The sequence below is a fragment of the Gouania willdenowi genome, chromosome 10, assembly GCF_900634775.1.
Source record: "Gouania willdenowi chromosome 10, fGouWil2.1, whole genome shotgun sequence".
Classification (NCBI taxonomy): Eukaryota; Metazoa; Chordata; class Actinopteri; order Blenniiformes; family Gobiesocidae; genus Gouania; species Gouania willdenowi.
In genome coordinates this window covers 20635799-20649679 of record NC_041053.1, presented here as the reverse complement: position 1 = coordinate 20649679, position 13881 = coordinate 20635799, and the positions used below count along the sequence as shown (strand labels likewise).

The 13881-nt window shown below is 38.6% G+C and overlaps 1 protein-coding gene across 2 annotated transcripts; it reads right to left on the bottom strand.

Annotated features, from left to right (window-relative positions):
- Positions 1-1546: 1546 nt before the first annotated feature.
- Positions 1547-13641, bottom strand: znf711 (zinc finger protein 711). 2 transcript variants are annotated; one of them, XM_028459818.1, is made up of 8 exons: positions 13474-13641; positions 8760-8839; positions 8553-8656; positions 4555-5388; positions 4322-4468; positions 4003-4209; positions 3544-3678; positions 1547-3436 (listed from the first exon to the last, which is right to left on the bottom strand). In XM_028459818.1, the coding sequence occupies exons 3-8, from the start codon at positions 8629-8631 to the stop codon at positions 2256-2258; spliced, it is 2583 nt and encodes an 860-aa protein (XP_028315619.1). In that variant the 5' UTR covers positions 8632-8656; positions 8760-8839; positions 13474-13641; the 3' UTR covers positions 1547-2255. The 2 variants fall into 2 exon arrangements, with proteins under 2 accessions (XP_028315619.1, XP_028315620.1); XM_028459819.1 differs by lacking the exon at positions 3544-3678.
- Positions 13642-13881: the final 240 nt, after the last annotated feature.

Here is a 13881-nt window from a genome sequence, read left to right as displayed (position 1 = left end):
GGAAGGGATCCATACTAATATACTGATACTTCTGGATCGAAATTGACTGCTCTTTATGAAATTTGACTCCGTTACACCGGGTTTGTTCCACAATTGCCTCACTTATTTTCATCCAGATTGGATCCAGATTGTGCAATTCATCACACATTTTCAGTGGAGGAATTGGGGGTGCCCATACATTTGGACCTACTATATTGTAATAATGGAATAGAAATTTCTTATAAGCTTAAAGAGAATATATAGCACTTGGCAGAGGTTTGCTCTACATTCTCTCTCATACCTCTGTGATTGTTTCAATTGTGATATTGCATTGGATTATTGAACTCAAACCATTATAATCATTAAACAATATGACTTGTCCTACAAGTACCAAGTTCAGTTCAATTTGAGTTTACAGGTTGAGCTTGACAATTGAAAGTGAAAAATATAAAATGTAATGTGGGTCAACTAAAATGATTATATCTAACTGGTCATTTTGGGAAGTGTAAACAAAGAATAAATAAAAATGTATGCCTTACTTATGCTTCTGCACATTTCCTCAATGCATGAAATTTCAAGATATCAACTGAAGATAAGGTGTGTGAGATTCACAGTTTAGTACATTTGTACTAGATGCTGGGATACAAATATAAAGTACATTGAACTTGTGAGTTCAACTGACTTCATACACTTAATTTAATGTTCTCTTCTTGAACATGAGGCATAAAAAAGTTATATATTTTTTTCTACAGAGAAAATGAAAGAAAATATAGACTAGAGTACACCAAATGCAGGGATATTTAATATATACCACATTTTCATTTACACAACTTATGTGCATATTTTAAAACTAATGCCAATATGATGACCAACTTTAAAGAAAAGCCCCACATTTTGCTTGGGATTGGGTTCTGCGAGACTGGAGGACAAGTTTGTAGTAACTTGTTAGTGAGCACAAACAAAACACAAAAGCCAATCACATATCCATACAACAAAGCAGGAAATAGTTTCACTCAATTTCAATGCGAGTACAGTTTTTTTCCATGGGGTTGTGAATGATGCCTTTGTGGTTGAAATGACACTCAAAACAATCTTTACCCTACACACGCATAAATATTAGTATGTGTTTACTACCTAGGGATGTATAGGTGTACCCCCATGATAAGCCCCCCCAATACATATTTAAAAATACAATTAAAAGGAAAAGATTAAAGTGCTTTCTACTGACTCAAACACATAATTTGAAAGAATGGCATTGAAACAGCATTTTTGAGACTTAAAAACCACTAGTTTTTTTTTAATTAGCTGTTTGTCAGCTGTCTAATGGATAAAGACTGACAGATGTAAGGCATGATTGCAATGGTTGAGAGCTGAGAGTACACCTGTGTTATAAGTAACATCACACAAAGGCAACTTTGCAGTGGCAGACAGATTAAAAACCACTTCACTCTGGGTTTATCAAGCTCGTAATAATGTGACACCTTTTCATCATCTGTACCAGTTACTGTTTTGTGTGGTGGTTGTATACACTCAAAGTATAGCGTCCCTACTGCAACCCTTCTTGATCATGCTACAAACTGTTGAGCATACCAGAAAACTTTTATATTTAAGACATTTAACAGAATACATCCTAAATCTTTATACATTTTTTTTTCATCCAATGGAATTAAAAGTTTTCAGGCTTGGGAGGAAATTCCACAATACCCAAAGACCAATTGTGAAGTTTGCAAATGATTCGTTTTGTGTCTAGCTCACTGAAAAGTTCTTCGAAACTGGATGACGACTCTGTCCATGACAGATCAAACGGCATTGACGAGTTTTTGGGTGTAAGCTGGTTAATAATAAACAGATACATGGTGATACCATAGAGGCAAACATCTCCCTTACTGAAACAACTAGCACAACAATTACAAAGCACCGCTTTCTGCTTTACAAGACACAGTCATCATCTTGCAGCATTTCAGCTGTGTGGGTATAAAAATATAGACATTTGAAACCCTGAATATATCTTCATAAGTAACTTCTGCAACAAAACAAGACAATATACAGCTGTCCCACTCAATGTATACAACGCCTTTCTTCACTTCCTTTAAAATGTGTTCTAGCATTACCTGTGTGGGGTGAAGTTACACCTAAACCAAACAACGGTCCTTTTTTGATATTTTCTAGTTAATACTCTCTAAACCTTTTCTGGGTGAGTGACACTAGTTTACTCAGGAGCAGGAGACTATGTGTGTGTGTGTGTGAGAGAGTGTGTGTGTGTATGTGCAATATAATTACATTAACATTTCTTTGTGATGCCTTGCTATGTGCTGACTCTTCTCTGAAGGCCTCCTAAAGCCCTTGGTGCAGTAGTCACAGCGATGAGGGTAGTCCTTGGTGTGAATTGAAATGACATGGCGCTTGAAGCCAGAAGCGTCCGTACTGTTATACTCACAATACTGGCACTGATAAACTTTTCTACCACTGTGTGTTTTCATGTGCTTCTTCAGCTCAGCAGGCTGCCGGAAACCTCGCCGGCAGCGCTTGCACTTAAAGGGAAGATCCTTCGTATGCAAAGACAGAATATGGCGACTTAAAGTAAAAGTGTCGGGGGCATTGAAATTACAATGCCTGCACTGGTGGATTTTGTTTCCCTTATGAGTCTCAGCATGTTTCTTCAATTCTGAGGGCCTGTGAAAGCCCTTTTCACACACATCACACTGATGGGGAAACTCCTTGGTGTGCACTGAGATAATGTGTCTCTTCAGGTCACTGGAGTTGGTGCTCTTGTGCTCACAGTGTGGGCACTGGTGTGTCTTGTGGCCTTGGACCATCTCCATATGACGCTGAAGTTCTCGGGCGTCTGCGTAAGCTTGTGGACAGTGGGTGCACTTGAAAGGGAGATCCGCACCGTGCTTGCTCTTTATATGAGTCTTTAGGTTGGACTGATCTGCACAGCGGAATTCGCAGAGGGGGCAGTGGTATGGCTTTTCACCTGTGTGGGTCCGCATGTGTTTCTTCAGCTCAGACGGATGACGGAAGCCTTTGGCGCACTCCACGCATACATGCGCAAAGTTCTTACTGTGCACAGCCAGCAAATGACGATTAAGCAGACCTTGTTCAGCTGTCTCATATTCGCAGTACTTGCAATGATAAAGTTTAGGTTCTCTGTCCTTGACGATAAGCTTGTCGGAACCAAGAGGGCTGGACTCGTGGTAGCGGCGAGTGTACTCTGTATATTCTGGTGATCGTTCACTGCTATGACTTAATAGCTTATGACTTTCCAGGTGATTGTGGAAACTTATCTTCTTGTTGGTCGTAAAGTCACAGTCTGTACACTGGTACTTTTTCTTGAGCAGATGATCTGGGTGGTTCTTCATATGACACTTGAGAAAACCCCGAGAACGAAATTTCTTTCCACATATGTGGCAAGGGTAGACTGTCAACGGCATTCCATCAGGTCCGATGATAACAGCTGGAAAAAGAAGTTAGAAAAGCCACACGTTAATACTTTATATCCACCTTTGGTGTGAAATGTCCAACACTAAACACTAATTTCTTCTCCATCAGTGCTCATTTTACCAGTCTGACACTGCCGTGCATCGCCTTTCTTCTTTTTCTTAGCTTTAGGTTTAAGGACACGGTTTGCACCAATCCCCTCACGGATTTGTAGAAAAGGTGCAGCTGCTCCATTCTTCACCTTATCAATGGTATTGTCTGTACAGACATTGAAGTATTTCAAAAGATGTTTTAACAAACATCCTTTTATGTTACTTTTATTTGGTGACTAGCTAACAGAAGAAGGGGCCAGCAGGCATTCAGTGTTACAGTTGAGTGTCATTATGAATTATTGTTTTGTGTTAATATTAGTATGATTTAAGTCTCTCACACATACTTTTAAATTGCCTTTTATGTGTTGCTTATCTAAAAATTGGCTGAGTTTAAACACATTTACATAAGATACTTTTGTTAATGAGTAAGATAACTCCTCTGACAGCACGTGCATACAATTTTGAGCCCAAAGGCTGTTTCATAACTTACTGATGTCATCATTATGGTCATCGTCGTCGTCGTCATCATCATCATCAGTCTCGTCATGTTCGTCATCATCCTCTTCTTCTTTTAGATGGTTCTTGACAGCCATGTATACCATCTTATCACGGCCAACTCCCAGTCTGCCTGACGAGGCTGCCTCTAGATCAGGGTGGCCGTTCTGATAGTCATCTTCCGTTATTACCTCAGTTCCACCTTGAAATTAAAGAAACTGTCTGGTCAATAAAGTTGATGCTAAAATATTGTATGGCTGGAATATCAATGTTCCATTTGAAGGCAGAAAAAAAGATGTTCAAAAACTGCTTGCCTAAATCATCGTCTGCTTCAGCTTTAAAGATGTAGACTTTAATGACCTCTGAGCCATCCTCTTCTTTGCAATCTTTGTCTTCCATCACCTCAGTACTAATCTCAAGGGGAGTGTCTCCAATGTCCAGCTTCTCTCCCACCTCATCCACTTTGAACATAAATATAACTGGTTATGCAAAAGTAAGACAAAGTTGAATAATTTCAGTGCTGTTTGCATGTGACAAGTAGTCTTACAGGAGATCATGAGATAATCCTCAGAGCTACTTTGTGCATCGTCGTCTTCGTCCGTCTGCAAGGGAACGACTTCGGTTGGCAGCTGTTCATGGATTATGGTTTCAGAGTTGGCCTCCGTCACCATCAGCCCTTCTGACACAAGCTGGTGGTCAAGTGTGTTGTCCTGATGGTCAGAGAGTAGCTGTGCAACAAAAACTTGGTCTGGCATGTCATCGTGGTGATGGTCTGAGTCTTGGATGAGGTCTGCAGTTAGAACATGGTGGTGATGGGCATCCAGGGCTTCTTCAATTGCAACCTCTGTCCCCAGGATATTATCAGGCATGATGACACTGTGTTCAGAATGCACCATGTCATCACTGCTGATTTCATGGGCATCGACCCCTTGTGATTGGAGACTTTCTACATCAACCTCCAGACCCTCAACCACCTCAGCCTCTAGACCCTCCACTTCCACCTCCTCATCAAGGCCTTCAACAACATGAGCTTCAAGGTCTTCAACGTCAACCTCAGTTTCCAGACCCTCAACCACATGTGCTTCAAGACCCTCAACTTCCACTTCCCCATCTAGGCCTTCAACTACTTGAGCCTCTAACTCTACAACATGGGTCTGTAGGTCTTCAACGTCTGTCTCTAAGCAATCTACATCTGCATGTAGGCCCTCTACCACTTCAGTCTCCAGTCCCTCAACCACTTGTGTCTCCAGGCCTTCCACCTCAAGTTCATGCTCCAGGAGGATTCCTTCATCAGTCATCACATCAGAGAGGAGCATGCCCTCGGGCACAGAGACAACAATGTGCTCTCCATCAATGTGTGCAAGACCCCCCATGCTCGCCACTGTAAACACAAAACACATGAACAATGCCATGATGAGAGAGAGAACTGAAAGCAAAGATGCATTTCAACTTAAAACCTATTACATGTAAAAAGTACACAATTGGGGGTTGGGTAGTGGAGCTGGTGTTACATAAATTATTTAATTTCTTTTAAAATTACATAAAAGATTAATATCTATAGCTTCAACAACAACCATTTTTTTTAACAACTTACTACAAGACAAGCGTAAAGTCCATGTAAAGCAGAAATACATTTGTGTTATGATTTTGTCAAACCAGAGAAAGTGGAAACCTATCAGCTTCGGTGACGTAATGCAGCGGAGCAGCATCCAGTGGAAATTGGGGGTTAGAGTACTTTTCAAGATAGCCAAAGCACAAACTAATTCCTTGTTGTCTTTACCTAGTTTTGAACATAATCATGACAAAATGTAAAGTGTGCACATCAATCAATTAATCTTTATTTATATAGCACAAATTACAACAAAGGTCATCACATAGCGCTATAAAATTAATAATAGTAACGGAAAAAAAAAACATCTGATCTGAGACAATCTGATTGGCTATTCCTTTAGGCATGATTTACATGTTCATGTTTACTCAGTTTGCCAAGAAGATGGTTTACTTGGAACAGGCAATAAACCCCCTTGGTTTCACAAAGGAAGGACAGGAAATTGTAACATTTGCCAAGCAGTGCCCATACCCGCTGTTCAGTGTAAAAATTACTACTTTCTGAAACACACACTCTTTCCAGGCCAAAACATGCACCGAATGCCGCATTGAAAGTGAATGAGGTGTTAACAGTCACAGCTCAGAACGGTTTAGTGAATTCGAAATGAGAAGGCAACAGAAGGCCTTACAGTTTTGATTATGTCTATTATTCATGTCATCGTCATAGTCAGTGCATAAAAATTCAAAACAAACAAAGATAATCTCAAATGGGATGAAATCTGGCAGTATAAACAGACTAACTTGCAGCTAGTAGACTAAATGAACGGTGCAGAGCATAATATTTAGCACTGTAATATAGGATACATATATACATATATATATATATATAGTGAAAGCCAAAGGAAGGAGCATTACCGCCCACCATACTGATACTAACCTGGTATTCACACATAAATCTGGGTGACGTCATGTGTGTTTTATGAGGTTGGATGTGTTCCCTCATTTGGTTCCTATAGCTTTGTGGCAGCACCTGAAAAGTGGATCTCCTATTGCTTTACAGTCTCTGCCTTGTTTAAAGCCAAAACAGTTCCAAATGTGACTTTCGGAGTTTTTGAGCAAAATTAGTGGCAACACTGACGACGATACTGCCGTGGCAGACTCGTCACTCGAGCCCAGTGCTTTTGCCATGGTGAGTGTGTTGTCTCGTGTTTGTAGCCGTGTGCGCTTCTGGGTTAGACAGAACTTTCGCTTGTTTGTTTGTTTTAAAGCAAGTTCCTATCGAAGGGGAGCTGTCTTCAGTTCCTTCATGCCGGTGTAGAAACACACTAACTGCCTATCAGCTAACAGACGGGCAGACCCAGTCACCAGCAACAGGCAAACAGCCAAACATTCAGCAGCTGTGTTGTTCGGTTGCAGTAGTTCCCATTTTGGTTTGTTTACAAGCGAGTAGCAGCATGCAGTGAGCATAGACAGTGCAGAAACTGGGAGGAGAGTAGAGGCGGCCGCTATGTAGCGGAAACTGGCACCGGTAGTACCGTCGTGTAGAATTTCAAGTATAGTAGGAACGTTACAATTTGGCACCGCAGGGTACCATGCAACTATAATTTGCAGAAATATTTGAGGAACACACAGACAGAGATCCCTTGCTTTTATAGATGTAACATGTATTCCAATATATTTATTCAGCCTTCTTTAATGAGAAGGCACTTTGAGATTTGAATCTCTTTTTCATGTGAGACCTGGGATAATGTAATGATGAAAGTTAAATTATAGCAGGGGTTTTCTAATTTAGTTCAAGGTCTAGAATACTTGAGTTTTAGATGTCTTCCTACTCTAAAACACCAGATTGCAAGGAAAGGCTTCCTTTTGAGCTTTCTGCAATGCTGAAGATATGTGTAGCTCATGTTACTTGAGCTGCTCTTATTGTGGGAACCGCTTTTTCCACCTTGAAGATGGGGTCATTGTAACTTTAAGGTTTGGGTGACTGGCATCCTGTCGCAGTTGTCTCAGCTCCTCCCTTGAAAATAGACTCCCACACATGGGCGCTGAGTCAGCGACTGTATACGGATTCCACGGTGAGTATCAGTTCGTTCCATCCCTACATAATTGAGTTTCAAAGAGCGATATATTTATTTTTGGCATTTGTTTGTAGCGGACTTGCTAGCGCCATTTTGAATGCCCCGCAAGCGAAGTGCGACTCTCCAATATACTTTGACATGAAGTTCTAAAAACCCTTTTTTTTTTAAACTGATTAAGCCAAAATATAAGTCAGGCTTAAGAGATTAACTGAGTATTTGATGAACACTCATGTTTTGTAATCAAGTGTTGGTTGTATATTTTGTGAACCAACTTTGGTTTTTGAGTGGGCCCTATTTTAGAAGCAAATGAGGCTAAAGATTTAGCCCTGATTATGTACAACTGTGATAAATGAATGTGAACAATTAATTACTTGTGACGTTTAATAATGTAATTTACCCGTGAAAACGTATAATCTTGACGTCCCTACTTGCAACCAAAGGACAATCGATCATAAACCGATGAATCGGACTGATATGAACTTGAACTGATTATTTTTTCCCCTTTTGTGTTGATTATTGTGCAATATACATGTAATCATTCACACACCTCAGACCCCGAGTGAGAGGAATTTCTTCTGATTCCATGTTGTGCTAATAATTAAGTAGCCTGCTGCAGTCAGTCGTCCTCGCCTATCTAGCACTACATATGAGAGGAGTTTTGGAGCAGAAAGACATTTAAAACCAGTCAGATCCCTGCTTTCCCAGTCTGTAGTTGGAAAATCCTGTATTATTGTGTATACAGCTGGCTTTCTCGCTGAATCCCGTAGGTGAAAGAAACACTAATTAATAAAATTTAACATTTAAATTAAATAGATGACGATTAAATAATGGATTTGCACTTACAGTACATATATATTTTAGCTAATGCAGCACTTTAAACTTCCATATATAAATCCAGCAATTGTTTTCTTTTACTTACCAAAGTCTTGCATGATCATAGCATGGGGCATCTTCAGCTCTTGAGTGTGAAGCTCCAACACTCCGCCCCCTTGATCCATAGCTAAACTTTTTTTTTTTTTTAAACTGGGGAAGAGCAAATAATTTATTAGCATTGTGTGTGACTGAGATCCTACTGTTAGAATTTTTAAAAGAGTAATGATGGGAAATAATAATTTTCTATACATACTTTCACATTTGAGGACGTAACCATTAAAATAAAAGCAGTAGGAATCTTCGGTTACTTCCGTCCATTAATGTAATAAACCCCTTTAACAGAGAAAACAGTAGAAACGTTAATAATGTTTAGCACCATTCCCAGAACATACTTTGATCAAATTTTCTGTCAATGTTCTTCAGATGAGCTTAAACATCCTGAACTCATTGACAGCTAATGACAGCTTCAGTTTTTACTTCAGACAGCTTTGAAATTAAATGTTGACCCTCGACAGTAGGCAACAGAAGAATATTAGATTTATAGTGCCCTATAAAATCCACGTCAACAGAATCGCGGACGGAATCACGGAATCGACCAATGAAAACGGTTAAACGCGGAAATAGACAGAATCAGCATGAAACGCTGTCACTATGTAAGTGAGGCAAGTAAAAAAAATTTTTTAATGAGGAAATGTTTCCGGGGACCGCTCACTAGGTGCACCGACCGCCCCCCTCCTGTCCTGGCTGCCATAAACAATGCCTAAACCACCCCAGACACCATCTAAACTGCCAAAAAACTATGCAAATCATCACTGACACCTAAAATCAGAGCTAACCAGTGCCCGCTTAACTTTGCTGTGCTTGTGAAACTCTTTACGTTTTTTCTGTCCAAAAATGTGAGCAGCTTTAATTAGCTTCACCTGGTGAGAACGTTTGATCAACATCTCCACAGAGCTACAAAAGATCCGTGGGAAAAGTTGCGTGTTGTTATGAACGAGACCATCGATGCCAGGGATTGTAAAGTCTGAAACATTGTAGATTAATGATGACTAGTGATACTGTCAAATATTCTTGCCCCTAGTGGTGAAATAACTGATGTATCCTTGCGTCCATTTTTGTGTAATCATTAGGGTCTGGAATGATGTCATCAGGATAATTTAAATTAGCTTAATTTCAATTAAGTTGATCAAAACATAAACAATAAACCTGCTCAGATTCAGTAAACCATTGATCCCTGAGGGGAAATTGGGTGACATTATTGCTGCTCTCATACATATTTATATGACATAAATAATTAAAAAGGAGCAGTCAGAATAATCCATGTCACTACAACTTATACTGTATGTACCTTTTAAATGTATCTTATTATATTTTTTTGACATACATTTTTGTTTACTGGTAATTATGTTTTTTTTATTATTATTAGAATGTATTTTGTTTCCTCAGAGGACTTAAAACTAATTTTCTGAAAAAAATGATTAATATTTCTAAAAAAAAATAATTTAAAAAAAATGAAAGTGGAAAACATGGACTTTGGGGGGAAAAAATTGATTTTATAGGGCCCTAGATTTAGACCTCTAATACAACACTCAATTGTAATACATAACATGCACTAAAATAAGGCTGCAGTGAAAGACAAATTTAATAATTTACACTTACAGTATATGCTTCTTAAACATATTCTATTACTAGGAGATTTACATGACAACAAAAATCCCTTTTAATCATTTTTTTATTGCACAAACCATAAACGTACAAAAAATTCACATGAACTTTTAAATCGGTATTACTTCAATACAGGCCTAATAAGGAACATTGTCTAAATAAATAAAACCACTGTGCTAAACTAGAGTAAAACAACCCCCCGGTCACGATTCAACAAAAAAATTAAATAAAATTTACACAAGTTATATTAAAATGTAATGTGCAATGCTTGTAGCTAAAGTATGATTTATCTCTAATATCTGTTCTGGACTTGTTCAACCACAAAAAAGTAAACAATTACAGTTTCCTTTAAACGTTATAGCAAAACAAACATACTTTATTGTAATTAATTGTTGCTATCAAATTGTGTAATATCAATATTTGTGCAATTCAGTTTCCGTTACATTTTGTATTGTTTTAAATATATTGATTCCTGCATTGCTTCACCAAACGGGGCACAGCGCCCCCCGTGGCACCCCCGTGAAATGTCTACTTATATCAACATACAAAATGTTTCGAATACCTATGCCACAGAGCATTCGTTGCTGAAACACATCCATTTACTTGTGGTTGCTCTATTCTTATATGCAATTATTAGGGATGTCCCGATACAATGTTTTCATTTCCAATATGATACCGATATTGCAGCCTTGCGTATCGGCCGATACCAATATCAGCATGAATCATACATACTTTTTTTTTCATTGATAAAATAACTTAATTTGTCGTGTGGAATGTTAGAAAAGGTTTGATCATGTGATGTTACTCAAACAGAGAACAATAGTCAGCAACAGTAGGTATGAGAAAAAGTGACCCATTTATTATTAACCAATTGGTGACATAATATCTACAGTATTCTACAATTGAATAAAGTAAATACAAAATGAATTTGAAAAAACAAAACAGAAAAGCCGGAAATTTGAATGCAATATTCGTTTTCAGGCTAATATTGGATCGATATCGGATGGGGACAACCCTTGCAATTATATTGACAAATTTGCAGAAGGTACATTGTTGTTTTCTACACATACATCTCTGCCTTGATTTGGAGTAAATTACTTTTGCAGGAAAAACATGTGCGTGTTTGTGTGAAAAATATGAGAGAGTAATAGTGAGTGAGTGACAGGCTACGCCCAGTTATACTGTATATTTCTCTGGTTGAATCCAATGTAAGTGTATCTGTTAATGATTACATGGCTGTTTCATTTAAACAATCAAGTAGTCAAAAAGACTCCATTACTGTGCATTTAAATTTTAGACATCCTCTACTTCTCTCTCTCCACCTTGTTTACTCACCTTGATGACGCTAAGGGTGACGCCAGAAAATTGTATTTCTGAGAGCCTAACAGTTATTTTGATGACTGACATATTTTAAAATAATGTTCATTTGTTGCCTTTTGTATAGTAAGTTTCCTTTTTAATGTAATTGTTGAACACATTATTACTGATGATCATTCATGTTGCTACAGCCTGCTTATTGTCCAAATGTTTGCTGTTTAGTGCTAAATCCATGCAACACATTAATTCCAGTGGCCATTATTTTATTTTCAGTTATTTGCTTACTCAGATATAAAAAAGACTAAAGTATTAAAGAGAATGTTTTGCTAATGTAGATTATTAATTTATAACTAAACGCAATTTAGCACGAACCCTAAAACCAAGACAAAGTTGCAAATAAACAATTAACATCACAGAATAATTGAGAGTCTGTTGCATTATAATGGGAATGCTCAGTGGGGATTTGCAGTCAGTAGCTGTTCAGTTGTTGGAAACCTGTTTGAAATGTATTTTTTAACATTTGGCTATTTTTGTCAAACTCGATCGTTGTTTGAAAACTGAGGAGTTGGAGAGTTGGAGGAACGTAACAACGACTGGAAAAGAAAGCTCGTGGAAATACGGGGGAAAAAGACTGTGATGAGGAGTAACAGCAGGAACAATGACTGCAGACGAGAACACATCACAAAAAAAAAAAAAAAAAAAAAAAAAAAAAAAAGGGGAAGAAACGAGGTTGGATGTAAAATTATCTGTGTTCAAATTAGGGGACGGATCTAGATAAGCATAATGCTTTTTTCCGTCGCCCTTTCCGGCATGAAAAAGGACAAAAAAAAAAAAAAAAAAAAAAAAAAAAAAAAAAAAAAAAAAAAAAAAACAATGATGTGATTTTGCTCTGAATGTCAAATGAATTTCTGTGAATGCAACCATGTCGGAAATGAACTGAATAAATAAAAAAAATTGTTGACTGCAGTATTTTTATTTTACGATAAAGAATAAAAATAAAATGTTTTTTATTTCCCACTCATGAGAAATCATATTATTCAACAATAATAGGAATACTTTTTTATCAAATGTATATGCTGGTAATTTTATATTGGTAAACAAAGCTTACCCTTACATTACACTTCAAGAAATAAACATAACATGTATAAACCAGGATCCCACAGCATGAGCTGAGTGTTGATGGTATACGTGGACTCCCTCTACAGTCTGTAGAAGGTACTACATACAGCTTCTACCTGAGAGGAAGCATCAAAACACCTGGAGCTGGTTCCGGCTGATGGCACAAACCGACTGAGACAAAAGGGTAGCTCCAGTCAGTGTGGTTTGAGCGCACACAGACACACTGACAGCCTGAAATATGAAAAACTCTGTTTGACCAGAAAAATGAACTGCCTCTCGTCACATGACGACTTGAAATATGGCAAATATGTCACAACAACATTGTCCAGTGACGTTTCAGTTCTGTGTTATTAACTTTTAAACGGTGCTAAAAAAAAATTGTCACGTTCCAGACATTAGAACAACTAAAGATATGACTAAAAACCAATTACAAGACAGTAATCACCGGTAATTATCACATTATGGCGATACACATTGAGGGAGCTACCGCCCTCCACCCATCATAGCTAGCTTAGCCTACAGCTAGGGCTGATTCTCTGAGCGCCATTTTGTTTTAGCTCCAAGGCTAACTAAGATCATCACGTAGCACAATTAAATTAGCTTCGAGGACATATTACAAACGCATAACCGCTGTTTTACACGGCTGCACGCATCATTAAAATGGCTAGATGTATTATTGTGTAGTTTAGCAGCTTTTCATTGCGACGAAAGCCATCCGCCCGGCTAGCTAGCTAGCTGGCTAAGCTAAGTGGAGCAGCTTGTACCGCATTATCTTCCATGTTGTTTATCCAGCGGGCTGAAAGAGGCCCACTGGGCCCTCGCGTCTTGTTCGTGGTGCCTCTTTTGTGTTTTCCAGTTAATTTTACCTGGTAACGTGGTCTTCTGAAGCTATCGGCGTGTCTCCCTCTTGTCGGAATTGTGTGTTATTGTTATGGTTTATTTTTCAAAGTAAGCTAAGTGCGGCCTGCAGTTTAGGATCCCCGGGCACTCTTTGCTAGGCCTCGGCCAATCAGCGTGCGTCCTGACGAGCAGAGGGAGGGAGGAAGGGCGGGGGGCAGACAATGCGTGGCCTCGTTTAGCGCTGATCCCTGACTATCTGCGTCATGCTCAACTCAACACACTTACATTTACACTGCCGTACATCTCGTTTTAACGTATGCAATTAGGGCTCTCACATTCAAACAATATCAAAGCCTTGCATTATAGTGGTATTGATGTGATGCTTTGTGTATGTGTGTGTATTTTAGAGGCCTAGAGGCCATTTTGTTACACTG

What these genes read in the sequence shown, in the direction of transcription:
- znf711 (XM_028459818.1), bottom strand. Translation starts at nt 8,631, where the DNA reads ATGGATCAAGGGGGCGGAGTGTTGGAGCTTCACACTCAAGAGCTGAAG. An exon ending in TGACCATAATGATGACATCA is followed by an intron (nt 3,679 to 4,002) that starts GTAAGTTATGAA and finishes ATGTCTGTACAG; the next exon opens with ACAATACCATTGATAAGGTG. An exon ending in TGCACGGCAGTGTCAGACTG is followed by an intron (nt 3,437 to 3,543) that starts GTAAAATGAGCA and finishes TTCTTTTTCCAG; the next exon opens with CTGTTATCATCGGACCTGAT.